Genomic DNA, 14,208 nt, shown 5'->3' with positions numbered 1-14,208 from the left:
CTCCACCACTTCCCTGGGCAGCCTGTTCCGACGCTTGACTGCTCTTTCAGTAAGAAATTTTTCCTATCCAATCTAAACCTTCCCTGGAAAAACTTGAGGCCATTTTCTCTTGTCCTATCACTGGATACTTGGGAGAAAAGACCAACACCCATCTCACTGCAACCTCCTCTTAGGTAGTTACAGGGGGCGAGAAGGTCTCCTCTCAGCATCCTATTCTGAAGAGCAAACAACCCCAAGCAACCTATTCTCCAGACCCTTCCCCAGCTTCATTGCCCTTCTGCGGACACACTCCAGGACATCAACGTCTTTATTGTAGTGAGAGCCTCAAAAGTGAACCCAGTACTGAAGGTGTGGCCTCACCAGTGCAGAATACAGTGGGACAATCACTTCCCTGGTCCTGAACAGGTGGTTTTACAGAGCTGAAGCGAGAACTGCTCTACAGGCACTCCTCTGGGCTTTAAGCGGCTGATGCAGCGTGGAATGTCTGTTTGAAGAGATGCCTCGTTGCTCTTGGCCAGCAGTCAGTGCAGAGTTAAATACCTCTGGAACATACCATTGTAGCAGTCATCTAAATAAACATGACTCCTGTGCATGGTATGGGAGCTGACCTGTCTTCCAAAAGGGAGGGGAGGCATCTCCGGTCACTGATTACTGTTGCTTCTGAGGTCAACATGTGCACACAGAACTGTGCTCATAGAAAGACACCTGCCTGCCAGAGTGCAGGATTGGACCAGAAGAGGCCTGAAGTGGAGGATGGGAGGGAAAGACTGATCTAGAATTTAGGTATGAAAATGTGCAGCAGTTTCATTTTGCAAATGCAGTCTTAAGATGAGGATCCTCTTTCCCCAATATGTGCCTATTCCAGAAATGCCTGGGCCTGTGGTTTTGCTTTGTTGCCTCTTCTGCCTTTTGTCGCCCCTGCATGCAAGTGGCTGCACAGGATTCAGGGTTGGGCAGTGTCTGATTATTTTATTTGGTTTTCATTTCTCTTTTTTTTTCCCTTTCTCTCCTCAGAGATGGTGAAATGTCTTCCAAATGCTAAACCAGCACCCAAGGCTCAGCTAGTATGTAGTAAGACGGGAGGCATAGAAAGCTGCTTCCTGTCGTGCCCATCTAATACTCTTTTTGTTCCAGGTTTGTATATGTCCTCCTCAGTCTAGAATGGCCCCTGATGATTTTTCTCTGCTAACACGTTCATGATTCTTGCATTCAGTTTTTGTTATGGACAGCTGTAAATGATCAAAACCATCATTACAAGTTAAACAGGGCCAGATACGCACATCACTAAATACAAGAGCTGAGAGGTCTGGCCCTTTGTTGTTTAATTTGAGGCGTTGCTTGTGAGCGTGGGAAAGTTCTAACACCAGAGAGACAAATCTGCCTTAAGCAGGATGGTGGGAAAGAACAAAAAAAAAACCCCAATAATTGAATTGGTAAGTCAAAAATGAGAGGAAAAAAATAACAGCTGATTTCAGTGAATTCCTGCTAGTTTTTAGTAGGGTGTTTTTCAGGTGGAGTCCCCTGTGCCTGTCCGGACACAATGCAGTTTGTCTCAGGAGGCTGTATGGCAGAAAGGATCTCTCAGTATTGGTTGCTACACTTGCAGAGTTTTTATCACCTCACTGCTGATAGCTGGGCTGAGTGTTATTTATAGAAATTCAGGCATTTCATCTGCCTCTCCTCCTTTTCATCTACAGCTGTTGCTTTTCATGTATGTTCTGGTTCTGACAGGATTATTTTCCACAAGTGTCTCTCTCTTCATGTTACTCCTGGCGTTAGATTTGGTAGAGCTGTATGCACTTTATTCTTAGTTTAGCAGAGATCCATGCACTTACCTAATTCACATGCAGCAATAGAGAGTTTTATCTGTGCAATATGTAAACCCTCTCACAGTTCTAAGTGTGTTATTTTTTGCTTCTGCCAATAAATTCTGACAGAGGTAGATTATTTTCACAGTATCACAGTATCACTAAGGTTGGAAGAGACCTCAAAGATCATCGAGTCCAACCTGTCACCACAGACCTCATGACTAGACCCTGGCACCAAGTGCCACATCCAATCCCCTCTTGAACACCTCCAGGGATGGTGACTCCACCACCTCCCTGGGCAGCACATTCCAGTGACGAACAACTCACTCGGTGAAGAACTTTCTCCTCACCTCGAGTCTAAACCTCCCCTGGCACAGCTTGAGACTGTGTCCCCTTGTTCTGGTGTTGCTTGCCTGGGAGAAGAGACCAACCCCTTCCTGGCTACAACCACCTTTCAGGTAGTTGTAGAGGGCAATGAGGTCACCCCTGAGCCTTCTCTTCTCCAGGCTAAACAACCCCAGCTCCCTCAGCCTCTCCTCACAGGGCTGTGCTCAAGGCCTCTCCCCAGCCTTGTTGCCCTTCTCTGGACACCTTCAAGTGTCTCGATGTCCTTCTTAAACTGTGGGGCCCAGAACTGGACACAGGACTCAAGGTGTGGCCTAACCAATGCAGAGTCCAGGGGCACAATGACTTCCCTGCTCCTGCTGGCCACACTATTCCTGATGCAGGCCAGGATGCCATTGGCCCTCTTGGCCACCTGGGCACACTGCTGGCTCATGTTTAGGCAGCTGAGGTAAATTATTTTGAAAGCACGTGGTTTATTTTTCAAATCATAGAATCACTTTGGTTGGAAACCACCTTTAAGGTCATTGAGTCCAACCATTATCTAACTTAATAAATTATAGAGATGATCAAAGTACAAGGACTCTGCCACAGACAAAACATTTTCTTCTTATGCACCATGGAATTATTTACAGCTAACCTCATGCCAAATTGTTTTAAGCAAACATTTCAGTTCTGGAATAAACAAAACCCAACTTGTAGTCAAGCACCAAATATTAATGCAGGGGGTGACGAGGGGAGCAGATGCTTTGTGAGGCTGTTGCCGCATGCTGACTCTGCATTCTGTCCCCTAGATTCGGAGAACAGCTACACGCTAAGCTGTGGCATTCCTGTCCAGCAAGGCAAGGCTCAGCAGAAACGCAATGCAACCCTGCCCAGCTGCACAGGTAGGTGCTCTCCTGGGCCTTGACATTTAGGAGGTAGGTGCTTGAGGTCCCCCAGACCATTTAGGAGCTGCAAAACATCCAACTCTAAAGTTCCACATGGCTGGAATTAAGGTAGCCTGTGTTTCATCATGCACCTCTTCTGCTTTCTGCATTCTCTCCATCAGAGCTGGAGTGTTCCTAATTGCCCACCAGTGTGCCTTCGTACTGGTAGGGCAGTATAGGAGCAGCGGAGGTTTGAGATACGTTCAGTAAGGACAATTCTTTAGAATAATTCACTTTCCATAGTCCAGCAAGACAAGGAGCATATCAAAATGGTATTTCTTCCCAGATTTGGAAGTGAGCTAGAGAGGTCCATCAAATAGCACACAAGCAGAAGGCTGTGGTGGGTTACAGCCTTCATCTGCAAAGCCCTTCCTTAGGAGCATGAATCCTCCTACTAGGGATTCCAGATAGCTTGTGAAACTTTTATGAGCACATCCCATGTTTCATTCCTCTTGTTCTGAGAAATGGCTGGGTTGTTTGTGCAGAGGAACTCCAAATGTATCTTAAAATTGATACTGAGCACAAAAAGAAAAGTTCAGCCCCAAATGGTTCGAGTTTGGCAAAATTAGAAGCAGCTGAAAGCGCATCCAGAAGTGGGAAGTGTCAGCCCACTTTGCATATCATTACCTGCTACTTCTCTCCAGTTTGTCAGTTCCCCAACCAAGTATTTCTTGGTTATTTGAAGTGCATTAGCAGGTACAGCACTGTGGAGTGCAGTAACATCAGCAGATGTGTCAGCCTGTGGCACAGGGGCAGGCTACCTCTGCAGTCCTGGTTCTGCAAAACCCTCCCAAGAGTACAGAGGCTCACGTTGTGGTGCTTACCTGCAACCACCCTCCACCTGCTCCAAGGCCCCACGGGCAGACTGGCAGGCAGTGGGTCAGTCGCAGACCTTTCCACCATGGGCTTTCTGAGGAAATCAGCCAGCAGCTACATTTTCTGAGCAGTGTAAGGCTGAATAACAGCTTTTAAAGTCACTCAGCATAACTAGCTGAAAAGTAAAGCTTGCAAGCCATAGACCACAGTCAAACACACACATTTCCTTTGGATGGTTTTCAACTGCCAATAACGGAACTGCACTACATTAATCTTATGCCTGGTTGACATCAGCAAGAGTAGAACTACAGCCAAGTATGATGGGAAGTCACAGAGCGTCACAGAAAAGAAAGTAGGAATGAACCTTTTTCATAGTAAGAGATAAATTCATCCAAATTCCAGCAAGATGTCCAGGCCTGCTGGAGCAGAAGTGTGTGTGCAGAGCATGTGCAGTGCCAGCAAATGCGATGATCTTGCTGGGCTCCAGAGTAGGCGCTTCCGCAGAAAAATGAACCGAGAGAAACGGGTCCTCTGGTACAAGCTGTGTCACTCTTGGGCTGTCTCTTTCCTGCGTCACAAGAATACTTTTGAATCTGTTTTGAGAAATAAGTTGTAGGCTTCATTTTGTCTGCATCCCAGTGACAGCTTTTTCACTGTGCATCAACAGATTCCCTGGCCCCTCCAATCAAGCAGAAGGCTCGATTCAAAATTAAAGACGCAAAGTGCCATTTACGACCTCGCAGCAAAGATAAAACGAAAGATTCTGGGAAGCAAGCTGGTTTGGGTATGTAAACATGTAAATAGCATTCTAAGTTTTTGTTTGTTTGCTTGCTTGTTTGCATATTTTGTTTTCACACTGCAGATGGTAAAGGAAGTAATGGTTTTCATATTTGGATCAGAATTTAAGTTCAGGCCAAGGTTCACACTCTAGCTGCACGGTGCCTTCGGTTTGGATCTAACAGTGCTGAAATGGGATCAGTTTCTCTGAAAACATCTTTGTTTATGAGCACATGAGTTAGGAACTAAGCCTATCCTTTTTCTGGCATTGCTAATGGCAGGAATATCCTGGGACAAAAAGCTGTGACCAGTTAAAGTTACATGAAACAACGTCAGTTGTGTTTCATTTAGCTGTCCCAGGTGAGATGTATTAAAAAACCCCAAAAGCTGTTACTTATTTACATTATGCTGGATCAGTGTCCTATTGCAGCAGCAAGGGCAACCCACACCTGAGAAGGTTACAACCAAAACCTGATGGTACAGAGCCTTAGATCTTTTATGAACTGTGTCCAGTTCTGGGCCTCTCAGTTTAGGAAGGAGGTTGACTTGCTGGAATGAGTCCAGAGAAGAGCAACAAAGTTGGTGAGGGGTTTGGAATACAGCCCTGTGAGGAGAGGCTGAGGGAGCTGGGGTGGCTTAGCCTGGAGAAGAGGAGACTCAGGGCTGACCTTATTGCTCTCTACAACTACCTGAAGGGAGGTTGTAGACAGACGGATGTTGGTCTCTTCTCCCAGGCAGCCAGCACCAGAACAAGAGGACACAGTCTCAGGCTGCGCCAGGGGAGGTTCAGGCTGGATGTTAGGAAGAAGTTCTATACAGAGAGAGTGATTGCCCATTGGAATGGGCTGCCTGGGGAGATGGTGGAGTCACCATCACTGGAGGTTTTCAGGAGAAGACTTGATGGGGTGCTTGGTGCCATGGGTTAGTTGTTTGGGCGGTGTTGGATTGGTTGATGGGTTGGACACGATGATCTTGAAGGTCTCTTCCAACCTGGTTTATTCTATGTATTCTATGAAGCTGGAATGAGTAGTTGGGAAAAAAATGTCAAGAAAATTTAGACTTAATTGCCAAAAATCTGAAATTTTGAAAATGTTTGTGTCAGGCTGAACCAAAGCAATCACATGTTTGAAAAACTTGATATGACTAAGTTTGGGGGGAGAAAGGGGGTTATTATTGCTACTTTTGAACATCTATTTTAAAGTTGTGGTGGTTTGGCCCTGGATGGGGGACAAATGCTCACCAAAGCTACTCAATCACTCCCCTTCTTAGATGGGCAGGGGAGAGGGGGAAATATAACAAAAGCCAGTAGTAAGGTAGAAGCAATTTATTAATGCTGAGCACAAGCAAAGGTCAAAGTCCTCAGGTGGAAGCAAAAGCAAAGAGAGTTGTTGTTCTCTACTGCCCAGCAGCAGGCAGTCCTTGGTCCTGGGAAACAGGGCTCTATGCCTAACTGTTGCTCCGAAGGACGGATGCCATGGACATATATCCCCCCACGTCCTTCTTGCACTTAGTTCTTACGTATAAGCTGACATCATATGGCATGGAATGCCCCTTTGGTCAGTTTGGGTCCCCTCCCAAGATCTTGTGCACACACACACACACACACACACACACCCCAGCGTACTCTTGGAGTGGAGAAACATTGCAAAAGCACAGTTCAGCAGTAGCCAAAACACTGCTGTGGTATCAACACCCAGCTACAGCACTGCAAAACACAGCCCTGGAAAGATGACACCCTGGGGAGAGTTATCTCCAGCTCAGCCAAACCAAGTACAAAAGTTGAACAAAATGAGATTTTAAAGGTGGAATGTATTTAACAGAAGGCCAACATTATTCTGGGGTGCATTAAGAAGTGTGGCCAGCAGGATGAGTGAGATTCTTCTTCGCCTCTACTCCGTGCTTGTGAGGCCACACCTGGAGGAGTGTGTCCAGTCTCTTACAAGCTGAGGATGAGAAACCTGATTAGCCTGGTGAAGAGTAGATTGAGAAAGAATCTCATCAGTGCTTATCAATACCAGAAGGGTGGAGTTTGAGAGGGTGGGAGCTGGGCTCTTTTCAGTGGTTCCCAGTGACAGGACAGGACACAGGAGGTTTCACTTAGAAGGAAAAAATTCTTTCCTTTGAGGGTGCCGCAGCACTAGACCAGGCTGCCCAGAGAGGCTATGGAGTCCCCTTCTCTGGAGACTTTTAAAACCCACTTGGACATAATCCTTTGCAACCTGCTTTGGGTGACTGTGCTTTAAGAGGGCAGCTTGGATCTCCAGAGGTCCTTTCCAACCCCCACGATTCTGTGATTCATGACATTTATTTCTCGTCCTCCATCCCCTCGATATCATGACTGGGATAAGTAAAGACTGCTTGGGTGTTATTGCTTAAAATACTTGGAGTTTGTTTAAATTTGTTACTAACCTGAAGTATTTTAGATTTTAATACACACTGCTGATGTAACAGCAACAGATTTTATTGTTTCTTAAAGCAATGTAGCAGCTTGCAGCAAATGTCTACTGATGATATATTTTCTGTTAGAAAAATGGCTTACCACTACTTTTGCTAGTGAGGGAGGAGTTGTATCACAGTATCACCAAGGTTGGAAGAGACCTTGAGGTTCATTGAGTCCAACCTGTCACCACAGACCTCATGACTAGACCATGGCACCAAGCACCACGTCCAGTCTCCTTGAACACCTCCAGGGATGGTGACTCCACCACCTCCCTGGGAAGCACATTCCAATGACGAACGACTCTCTCGGTGAAGAACTTTCTCCTCACCTCAAGCCTAAACTTTCCCTGGCACAGCTTGAGACTGTGTCCTCTTGTTCTGGTGCTGGTTGCCTGAGAGAAGAGACCAACCCCTTCCTGGCTACAACCACCTTTCAGGTAGTTGTAGAGGGCAATGAGGTCACCCCTGAGCCTCCTCTTCTCCAGGCTAAACAACCCCAGCTCCCTCAGCCTCTCCTCACAGGGCTGTGCTCAAGGCCTCTCCCCAGCCTCGTTGCCCTTCTCTGGACACCTTCAAGTGTCTCGATGTCCTTCTTAAACTGAGGGGCCCAGCACTGGACACAGGACTCAAGGTGCGGCAATGAACCCTGAACAGAGAGGAGTAAAAACAGCTGTCCTAAACACAATGCTAATGGTTTAAAGATTTTGTTTTTAAAATGAAGACTCCTACTTGAACTTTACCCTTCAATCTGGACATTTCTCTCTCTAATTTTCCAAGTATTGGCTTAAAACAAGTGTCAGTTGTTACGATGTTTACCTTGTCCTTACGTATTGTCTTCTAATAACAAGACTCAATTTTAAAGTCGCAGAAGTTGGGGAGGGAGTGGTCCATAGTTATCATGGGAATGTATTTCTTAGATGTATTTCCCTGTCCTTTGTTTGCTTTGCTTTCTGTTTGCTATGTCATCTGAACAGTGAGATTATATCATACAACCACACACTGAGAATTAAATTCTTTAGGTGACTGGAGTGCTATAGGTCCATTACCTATCACAACAGGATGTTTTTCACACAGATTTCTTTTACAAGGAGAGGATGCTTATGTGATTGTGTCCCTACAGATTGTGACCTTTAGCCTCAGCGATTACATACAGTTGATGAGGACATTCAGTTCCTCTAGCTTGTGATAGGATGAGAGAAAACAGCCTCAGCTTGCACCAGGAGAGGTTTAGGTTGGATATTAGGGGAAATTTCATCACCAAAATGATTGTCAAGCATTGGAATAGGCTACTCAGGGAGTGGTTGAGTCACCATCTCTGGAGACATTTGAAAGACATGCAGACATTTCAAACACTTCAAGATGCTTTAAAAGACATGGTGCTTGGGACGTGGATTAGTGGTGGAATTGGAAAACACTTGAGTCTTAAGGGTCTTTTCCAACTTAAATGATTTCCCTTCACATAAACCATTCCAGTATGTTCTTATAATCACCCAATCAAAGGCTATTAAAGCCTTTGATGTCTGCTGATTGTCATTGCTCCAAGAGATGGAAACTACCAGCTGGTAGTTTCTGGAGCCCAGGCCTGCCGTTCTCATGAATTCATGAGAACTGACTCTCTTGCTTTGTTTAACCATCAAACAAGTGTACATAATATTGATGGTCTGTAATGGGTTAACACAGAAGCAAGGGAAAACAACACAAAAAACCCTTCAGGTTGAGATAAAGAGTTGGAATAAAAAGCTTTACTGAGAAAATATGAGATCATACAATGCTCAGTTACCTTAGCCTATGTGCAGAAATATCACAGCAAAAAGCAAAAGCCAGTGAGCTAACCAACTCCCAACTCCCACCCTTCCCCATCCTGCCACCATCCCAGCAGAAGGACCCACACCCCAGACCTGGAAACCAAAAGCAGCAAATGGAACAGGAAACTTCTCAAGTTACAATCTGACCTACTAGCCCTATGTTACTTTGCTCCAGCCAGCACTCTCATTTTGAAGCTGGCATGGTGTGTATGAATAGCAGCAGGTTCAACTCAGCTGATGATGTGGCCTGAACTAATTTCTGCAAGTGTTCTCTAATCCTTCTGCAGCAAAGAGGCCATTAGAGACAGCACTGTGCAGTGCCATTGCATTTGTGTCTTCTGCAGTCACTAGAAAAATGAGGCAACCCAAAACCGTACAGAGAAGGGAGCATCCAACAGTGCGTGTGAAATGTTATGAAGCTTGTCACTTACTAGCCAGTCACTTGCTACTTTGCAACTTGATTTCTTTTCTCTGTTGCTCCTCTTTTGCAAAGGAGGTCAGTTCCCTTGTACAGACAACTGCCAGGTGACCTTTGTGAATCTCAAGTGTGACTCCTCTAAGAAAAAGCGCCGAGGCCGCAAGTCACCATCAAAAGAAGTATCCCATATCACTGCAGAGTTTGAAGTGGAGATGAAGTCAGAAGAAGTCTCAGGTTTGTGAAAGATCTGTTTGTGGAGACAAATCAGAATGCAGTTCCTCAGTGCATTGTTAGAATCTCTTCAATGCTATTTCATCAAGCTGCTATGCAAAGCATTTAGCACAGGCCTCATTCAAAAGCCTTTCAGATTTAATTGAATCAGGTGTGAATTTAAGCCAAAGGAACAAAGACTGAACCTGCAGCAAAATTCCTTTGAAGCCTTGAGTTAACTCAGGGACTTCAATTTAGTCTGATTTCTTCAAACAGCAGAAGTGACAAATGATGCACAGAGAATGTAAGGATGAGGTAGTTCTGCAGCAATGGCAATAAAAAACATCTTCCAAAATGTGAGTTGCTGAAACTACAATCTGAGAGTCAAACATTTTTATCACACATGTGGAAAATTTGTGGTTTTGTAACAAACTTCAGGAAGAAAAAGAATTGCTTCAAGTTATTCATGAGATGGAATATTGTGCTATAAAATCCAGCCAAAGAAAATGTGAGCTGAATTCTGTAGACACATCGGTTCTCAAAGGCAGGTTTCTTAACTGATTCAAATGGTGATAGAAAGCCCCTTTCTCTGTGTCACTCTAGTGTTTTGGTCAGGGAAGTGGGAATAATTCCTAATCAACCAAGTAAAGCATGGGCAGAAAAAATTCAGGAGCATTAGCAGCAGCAGACTGAACACACACCTGGGAGCAGAAGGCAGGGAGATTGATTCTGCAGCCCTCTCCCTGTGCTCTCAGTATAACCATATCTCTTAGTGCTGGAAATAAGCTGTTGTCTCGCAGTGTGTACTTCGGAGCAGTGAACCAGTTTTGATGGACCTCAGTGTTTTGTCTTGTCCCTTTAAGAGGCCTGCTTTCAAATACAGCAAGGTGCTTCTAAAATGAACATGGAGAAGAGAGTGAAGCAAACAGGTGTCATAGTGCGATGCAGGATGAGCTTTTTGTTAAGCATCTCTTTTAAACATTAATCTCAATTGCTTCTAGTTTTGTTATCATTTCCCATCTAGACACCTGTAACATTGACTGTGTTCGGAAAAGGATGGAGCAGAAGCTGCAAACTGCAATCAAAACCTTGAGGAAATCTATTAATAAACAGCAATTTTACATTCAGTTTTCTGGGACAGAATATGAAGTGGCTCAGAAGCCAGCTAAAGCTACTGAAGGGCATGAAGCTTGCAGTACAGGGCAAGTGCTGCAGGATGGAAAGTGTGGTAAGTTCCAACAATTCTATTCAGCTGTATCACCCAAAGCAAACAACCCAAAATTGACTCATCCCTGGGGAGACAGGCACAAGGCCTATGAGGCAGCAGACAATTTAGGTCAGTATTACTCAGCATGTGTGCATGGACAACTGACAGTCCATTAGAATTTAAAAGGGATTCAATGAAGGATTGCAGGAGAAGCAAGGCAGCATACATATGAATCCATTCCTATGCTGTCAGTTGGTGAGTATCAAGGCCTGCCCCTAGGCAATGTTTGCTATTTCCCAGTTGCTCCCAGAACCTTATGCAAACATAATTACAGTCCTGTAAATAATAACGTGGTGTTTGCCTAGATGCTGTGTGTTCAGTTTCGTATCACCTCTCTCTCTCCTCACTGCCAAATAATCCATGCCTCATGGGTATATTTACATTTAACACTCAAGAGGTCAAATGAAAAAAGAATGTGTAGAAATCTGTTTTAATGCCGTGTCAAACACCTAATTTCTTTCAGCCTTTTCTTGCCTTTACTGAGGGCAAGGTGCCAGCAGACACCTGTTCATGGCACTGCAAACTCCTAGGCACCAGGAGATTTACAAGCAAAATGTATCCTTAAGTGCAGATCTGGTAGGTGCCTCTAATGGGTTGGTGCAGAGGCTGTTACAGGCACAGTAATTTAGGAACTGCTTTGAAAGATTGTTATTATTAGTGTCTAGAAACCCTTACATTTTAGCCTACCTGTACCCATCAAAGACAAATGTTTAATGCAGTTATGTCCCCTGCTGCAGCAAGAAAATCACGGTTATTCCTATCTGTATTGAAAACACTTTCCAGTTGGGGTATTGGAGTGTCAGGAGACATAACAATTACATGGCATACATTGCCCTCAGAGAAACCCCTGCAACTGATCTCAGGAGACAGGCTTTTTGTAGTCATCTGCCATAAAACCAACATGTAAATGCACCTACAAATTCACCCCAAAATGTAAAATTTCACAGTATCACAGTCTCACAGTATAACTAAGGTTGGAAGAGACCCCAAGGATCATCAAGTCTAACCTGTCTCGACAGACCTCACAACTAGACCATGGCACCAAGTGCCACATCCAATCCCCTCTTGAGCACCTCCAGGGACGGTGACTCCACCACCTCCCTGGGCAGCACATTCCAATGACAACTGACTCACTCAGTGAAGAACTTTCTCCTCACCTCGAGTCTAAACCTCCCCTGGCGCAGCTTGAGACTGTGTCCCCTTGTTCTGGTGCTGGTTGCCTGGGAGAAGAGACCAACCCCCTCCTGTCTACAATTACCTTTCAGGTAGTTGTAGAGGGCAATGAGGTCACCCCTGATCCTTCTCTTCTCCACCTCAGTTCCTGTACGTTATGCACCACTGTTTCAATCAGAGTGCAAACTACTGGTTTAAGAACACATCATCAGCTTTACTAACACATGTAATAGTGCAATACTATGCCATTTAATAGCTTAAATAATAGAAGGACCTCGCCCTGATGTAAACTGGCCTAGCCTCTGGTGCAGATGGGCTTGCTTACATCAGGTCAGGCTCCTGGGCTAACATGCACAAAACATACACTACCACTGTAATGCTGGGGCCAAAGAGATCCATCTTCTCTAACTATTTGAGACAAAGGCAAATCATTTGATCAACATTAAAATGCCCTTTTCTTTCCTCAGTTCCCTGCAGCACGGGCACTTTTTATAGCGGAGAGCAAAAGCAGTGCATTCCTTGCTCACCGGGAACGTACCAGGACACGGAGGGTCAGCTTACCTGCGAGCCTTGCCCGAGTAACGACGGACAGGGAGTGGCGGGCGCCCGGAACGTGTCAGAATGTGGAGGCAAGTTTTACTTTGATTATAAAAGGACTAGTTGTTGCCACATAGCCTGTGAGACATGGAAGCTAAAAGAGAGGAGAACCTTCCACGCTTGTGTCTTGTAAAGGTAACAGAAGAAATCTCTGTCCACTTACAAGCAATAAGCAAAATATTTTGGCTTGTGCCGTCCACTGACATTGCTGACCTGCTACAGCAACGTGAGTTATGGTATGGAAAGGACCAAGCCAAGCAAAGCATTTTGCTCCAAGTCAGGTATGGAACATGAACATACCTCATCTTGTATGGATTCGCCAGGTATATTGTGAGCCAAAGAAGGGGTGGAGGGGTGGCCCTGTACATCAGGAAGGCTCTGGACACCATGGAACTAGAGATTAAGGATGACCAAGTTGAGTGCCTGTGGGTGAGAATTAGAGGGAAGGCCAACAAGACTGGCATCCTGGTTGGAGTCTGTTATAGACCACCCAACCAGGAGGAAGAAGTTGATGAATTATTTTATAGGCAGCTAGAGGCTGTCCCAAGATCACCAGACCTTGTTCTTATGGGCGACTTTAACCTGCCTGATACCGGCTGGGAACTCAACACAGCAGAGAGGAGACAGTCCAGGAGGTTCTTAGAGTGTATGGAGGATAGCTTCTTATCCCAGCTGCTGTGTGAGCCTACCAGGGGTAAGGCTCTGCTTGACCTCCTTTTTACAAGCAGAGAAGGGCTGGTGGGGATGTGGTGGTTGGAGGCTGTCTGGGGTCCAGTGACTGTGAGATAATTGAGTGTTCAGTATGCAGTCAAGCTAAGAGGGGCAGCAACAAAACCTCCACTCTGGACTTCCAGAGGGCAGACTTCAGGTTACTTAGGGAACTAACTCAGAAGGTACCTTGGGAAACAGCCTTTAAAAACAAAGGAGCCCAGGAGAGCTGGGCCTGCTTCAAGGAAGAACTCTTGAAGGTGCAGGAACAGGCTGTGCCAATGTGCCGGAAGATGAGCCCTGGGGCAGATGGCCTGGATGGGCAATGAGCTTCTGAAGGAACTAAGGGGAAAAAAGAGGGGGTACCATCTTTGAAAGGAAGAAGAGGTTACCCATGAAATGTTTAAGGATGTTGCTAGGTCATGTAGGGGGTAAAAATAAGAGAGGCAAAAGCCCATTTAGAGCTTAGACTGGCCTCTGCTGTGAAGGACAACAAAAAATCCTTCTATGAATACATAAATAGCAAGAGGAGGACAAGGACAACCTCCACTCCTTGGTGGACATGGAGGGGAACATAGTAACAAAGGATGAGGAAAAGGCAGAGGTACTTAACACCTGCTTTGCCTGAATTTTTAATAGGAATATAGGTTGTCTTCCAGACAGCTGGCCTGCAGAGCTGGCAGATGGAGTCAGGAAGCAGTGTAGTTCCCCTGTGTTCCAGGAAGAAGTAGGTAGAGACCTGCTCAGCCACTTGGATCCCCACAAGTCCATGGGACCGGATGGGATCCAACCTAGGGTGCTGAGAGAGCTGGCAGATGAGCTGGCCAAGCCACTCTCCATCATTTTTCAGCAGTCCTGGCTCACTGGAGAGGTCCCAGATGACTGAAACTGGCCAACATGATGCCCATCCACAAGAAGG

At 45.5% G+C, this 14,208-nt stretch overlaps 1 protein-coding gene across 1 annotated transcript in view; it reads left to right on the top strand.

Moving 5' to 3' along the window:
* Positions 1-14,208, top strand: part of SCUBE1 (signal peptide, CUB domain and EGF like domain containing 1) — a 255,138-nt gene that overhangs the window by 227,286 nt on the left and 13,644 nt on the right. Inside the window, exons 12-17 of the mRNA XM_054173884.1 lie at positions 1,015-1,134; positions 2,945-3,037; positions 4,563-4,679; positions 9,410-9,568; positions 10,569-10,772; positions 12,452-12,613. Of these exons, the coding sequence (XP_054029859.1) occupies positions 1,015-1,134; positions 2,945-3,037; positions 4,563-4,679; positions 9,410-9,568; positions 10,569-10,772; positions 12,452-12,613 (855 nt within the window). The remainder of the gene's footprint in view (positions 1-1,014; positions 1,135-2,944; positions 3,038-4,562; positions 4,680-9,409; positions 9,569-10,568; positions 10,773-12,451; positions 12,614-14,208) is intronic.

Source organism: Dryobates pubescens, chromosome 27, assembly GCF_014839835.1.
Source record: "Dryobates pubescens isolate bDryPub1 chromosome 27, bDryPub1.pri, whole genome shotgun sequence".
Lineage (NCBI taxonomy): Eukaryota > Metazoa > Chordata > Aves > Piciformes > Picidae > Dryobates > Dryobates pubescens.
This window is presented reverse-complemented; position numbering and strand designations above follow the sequence as displayed.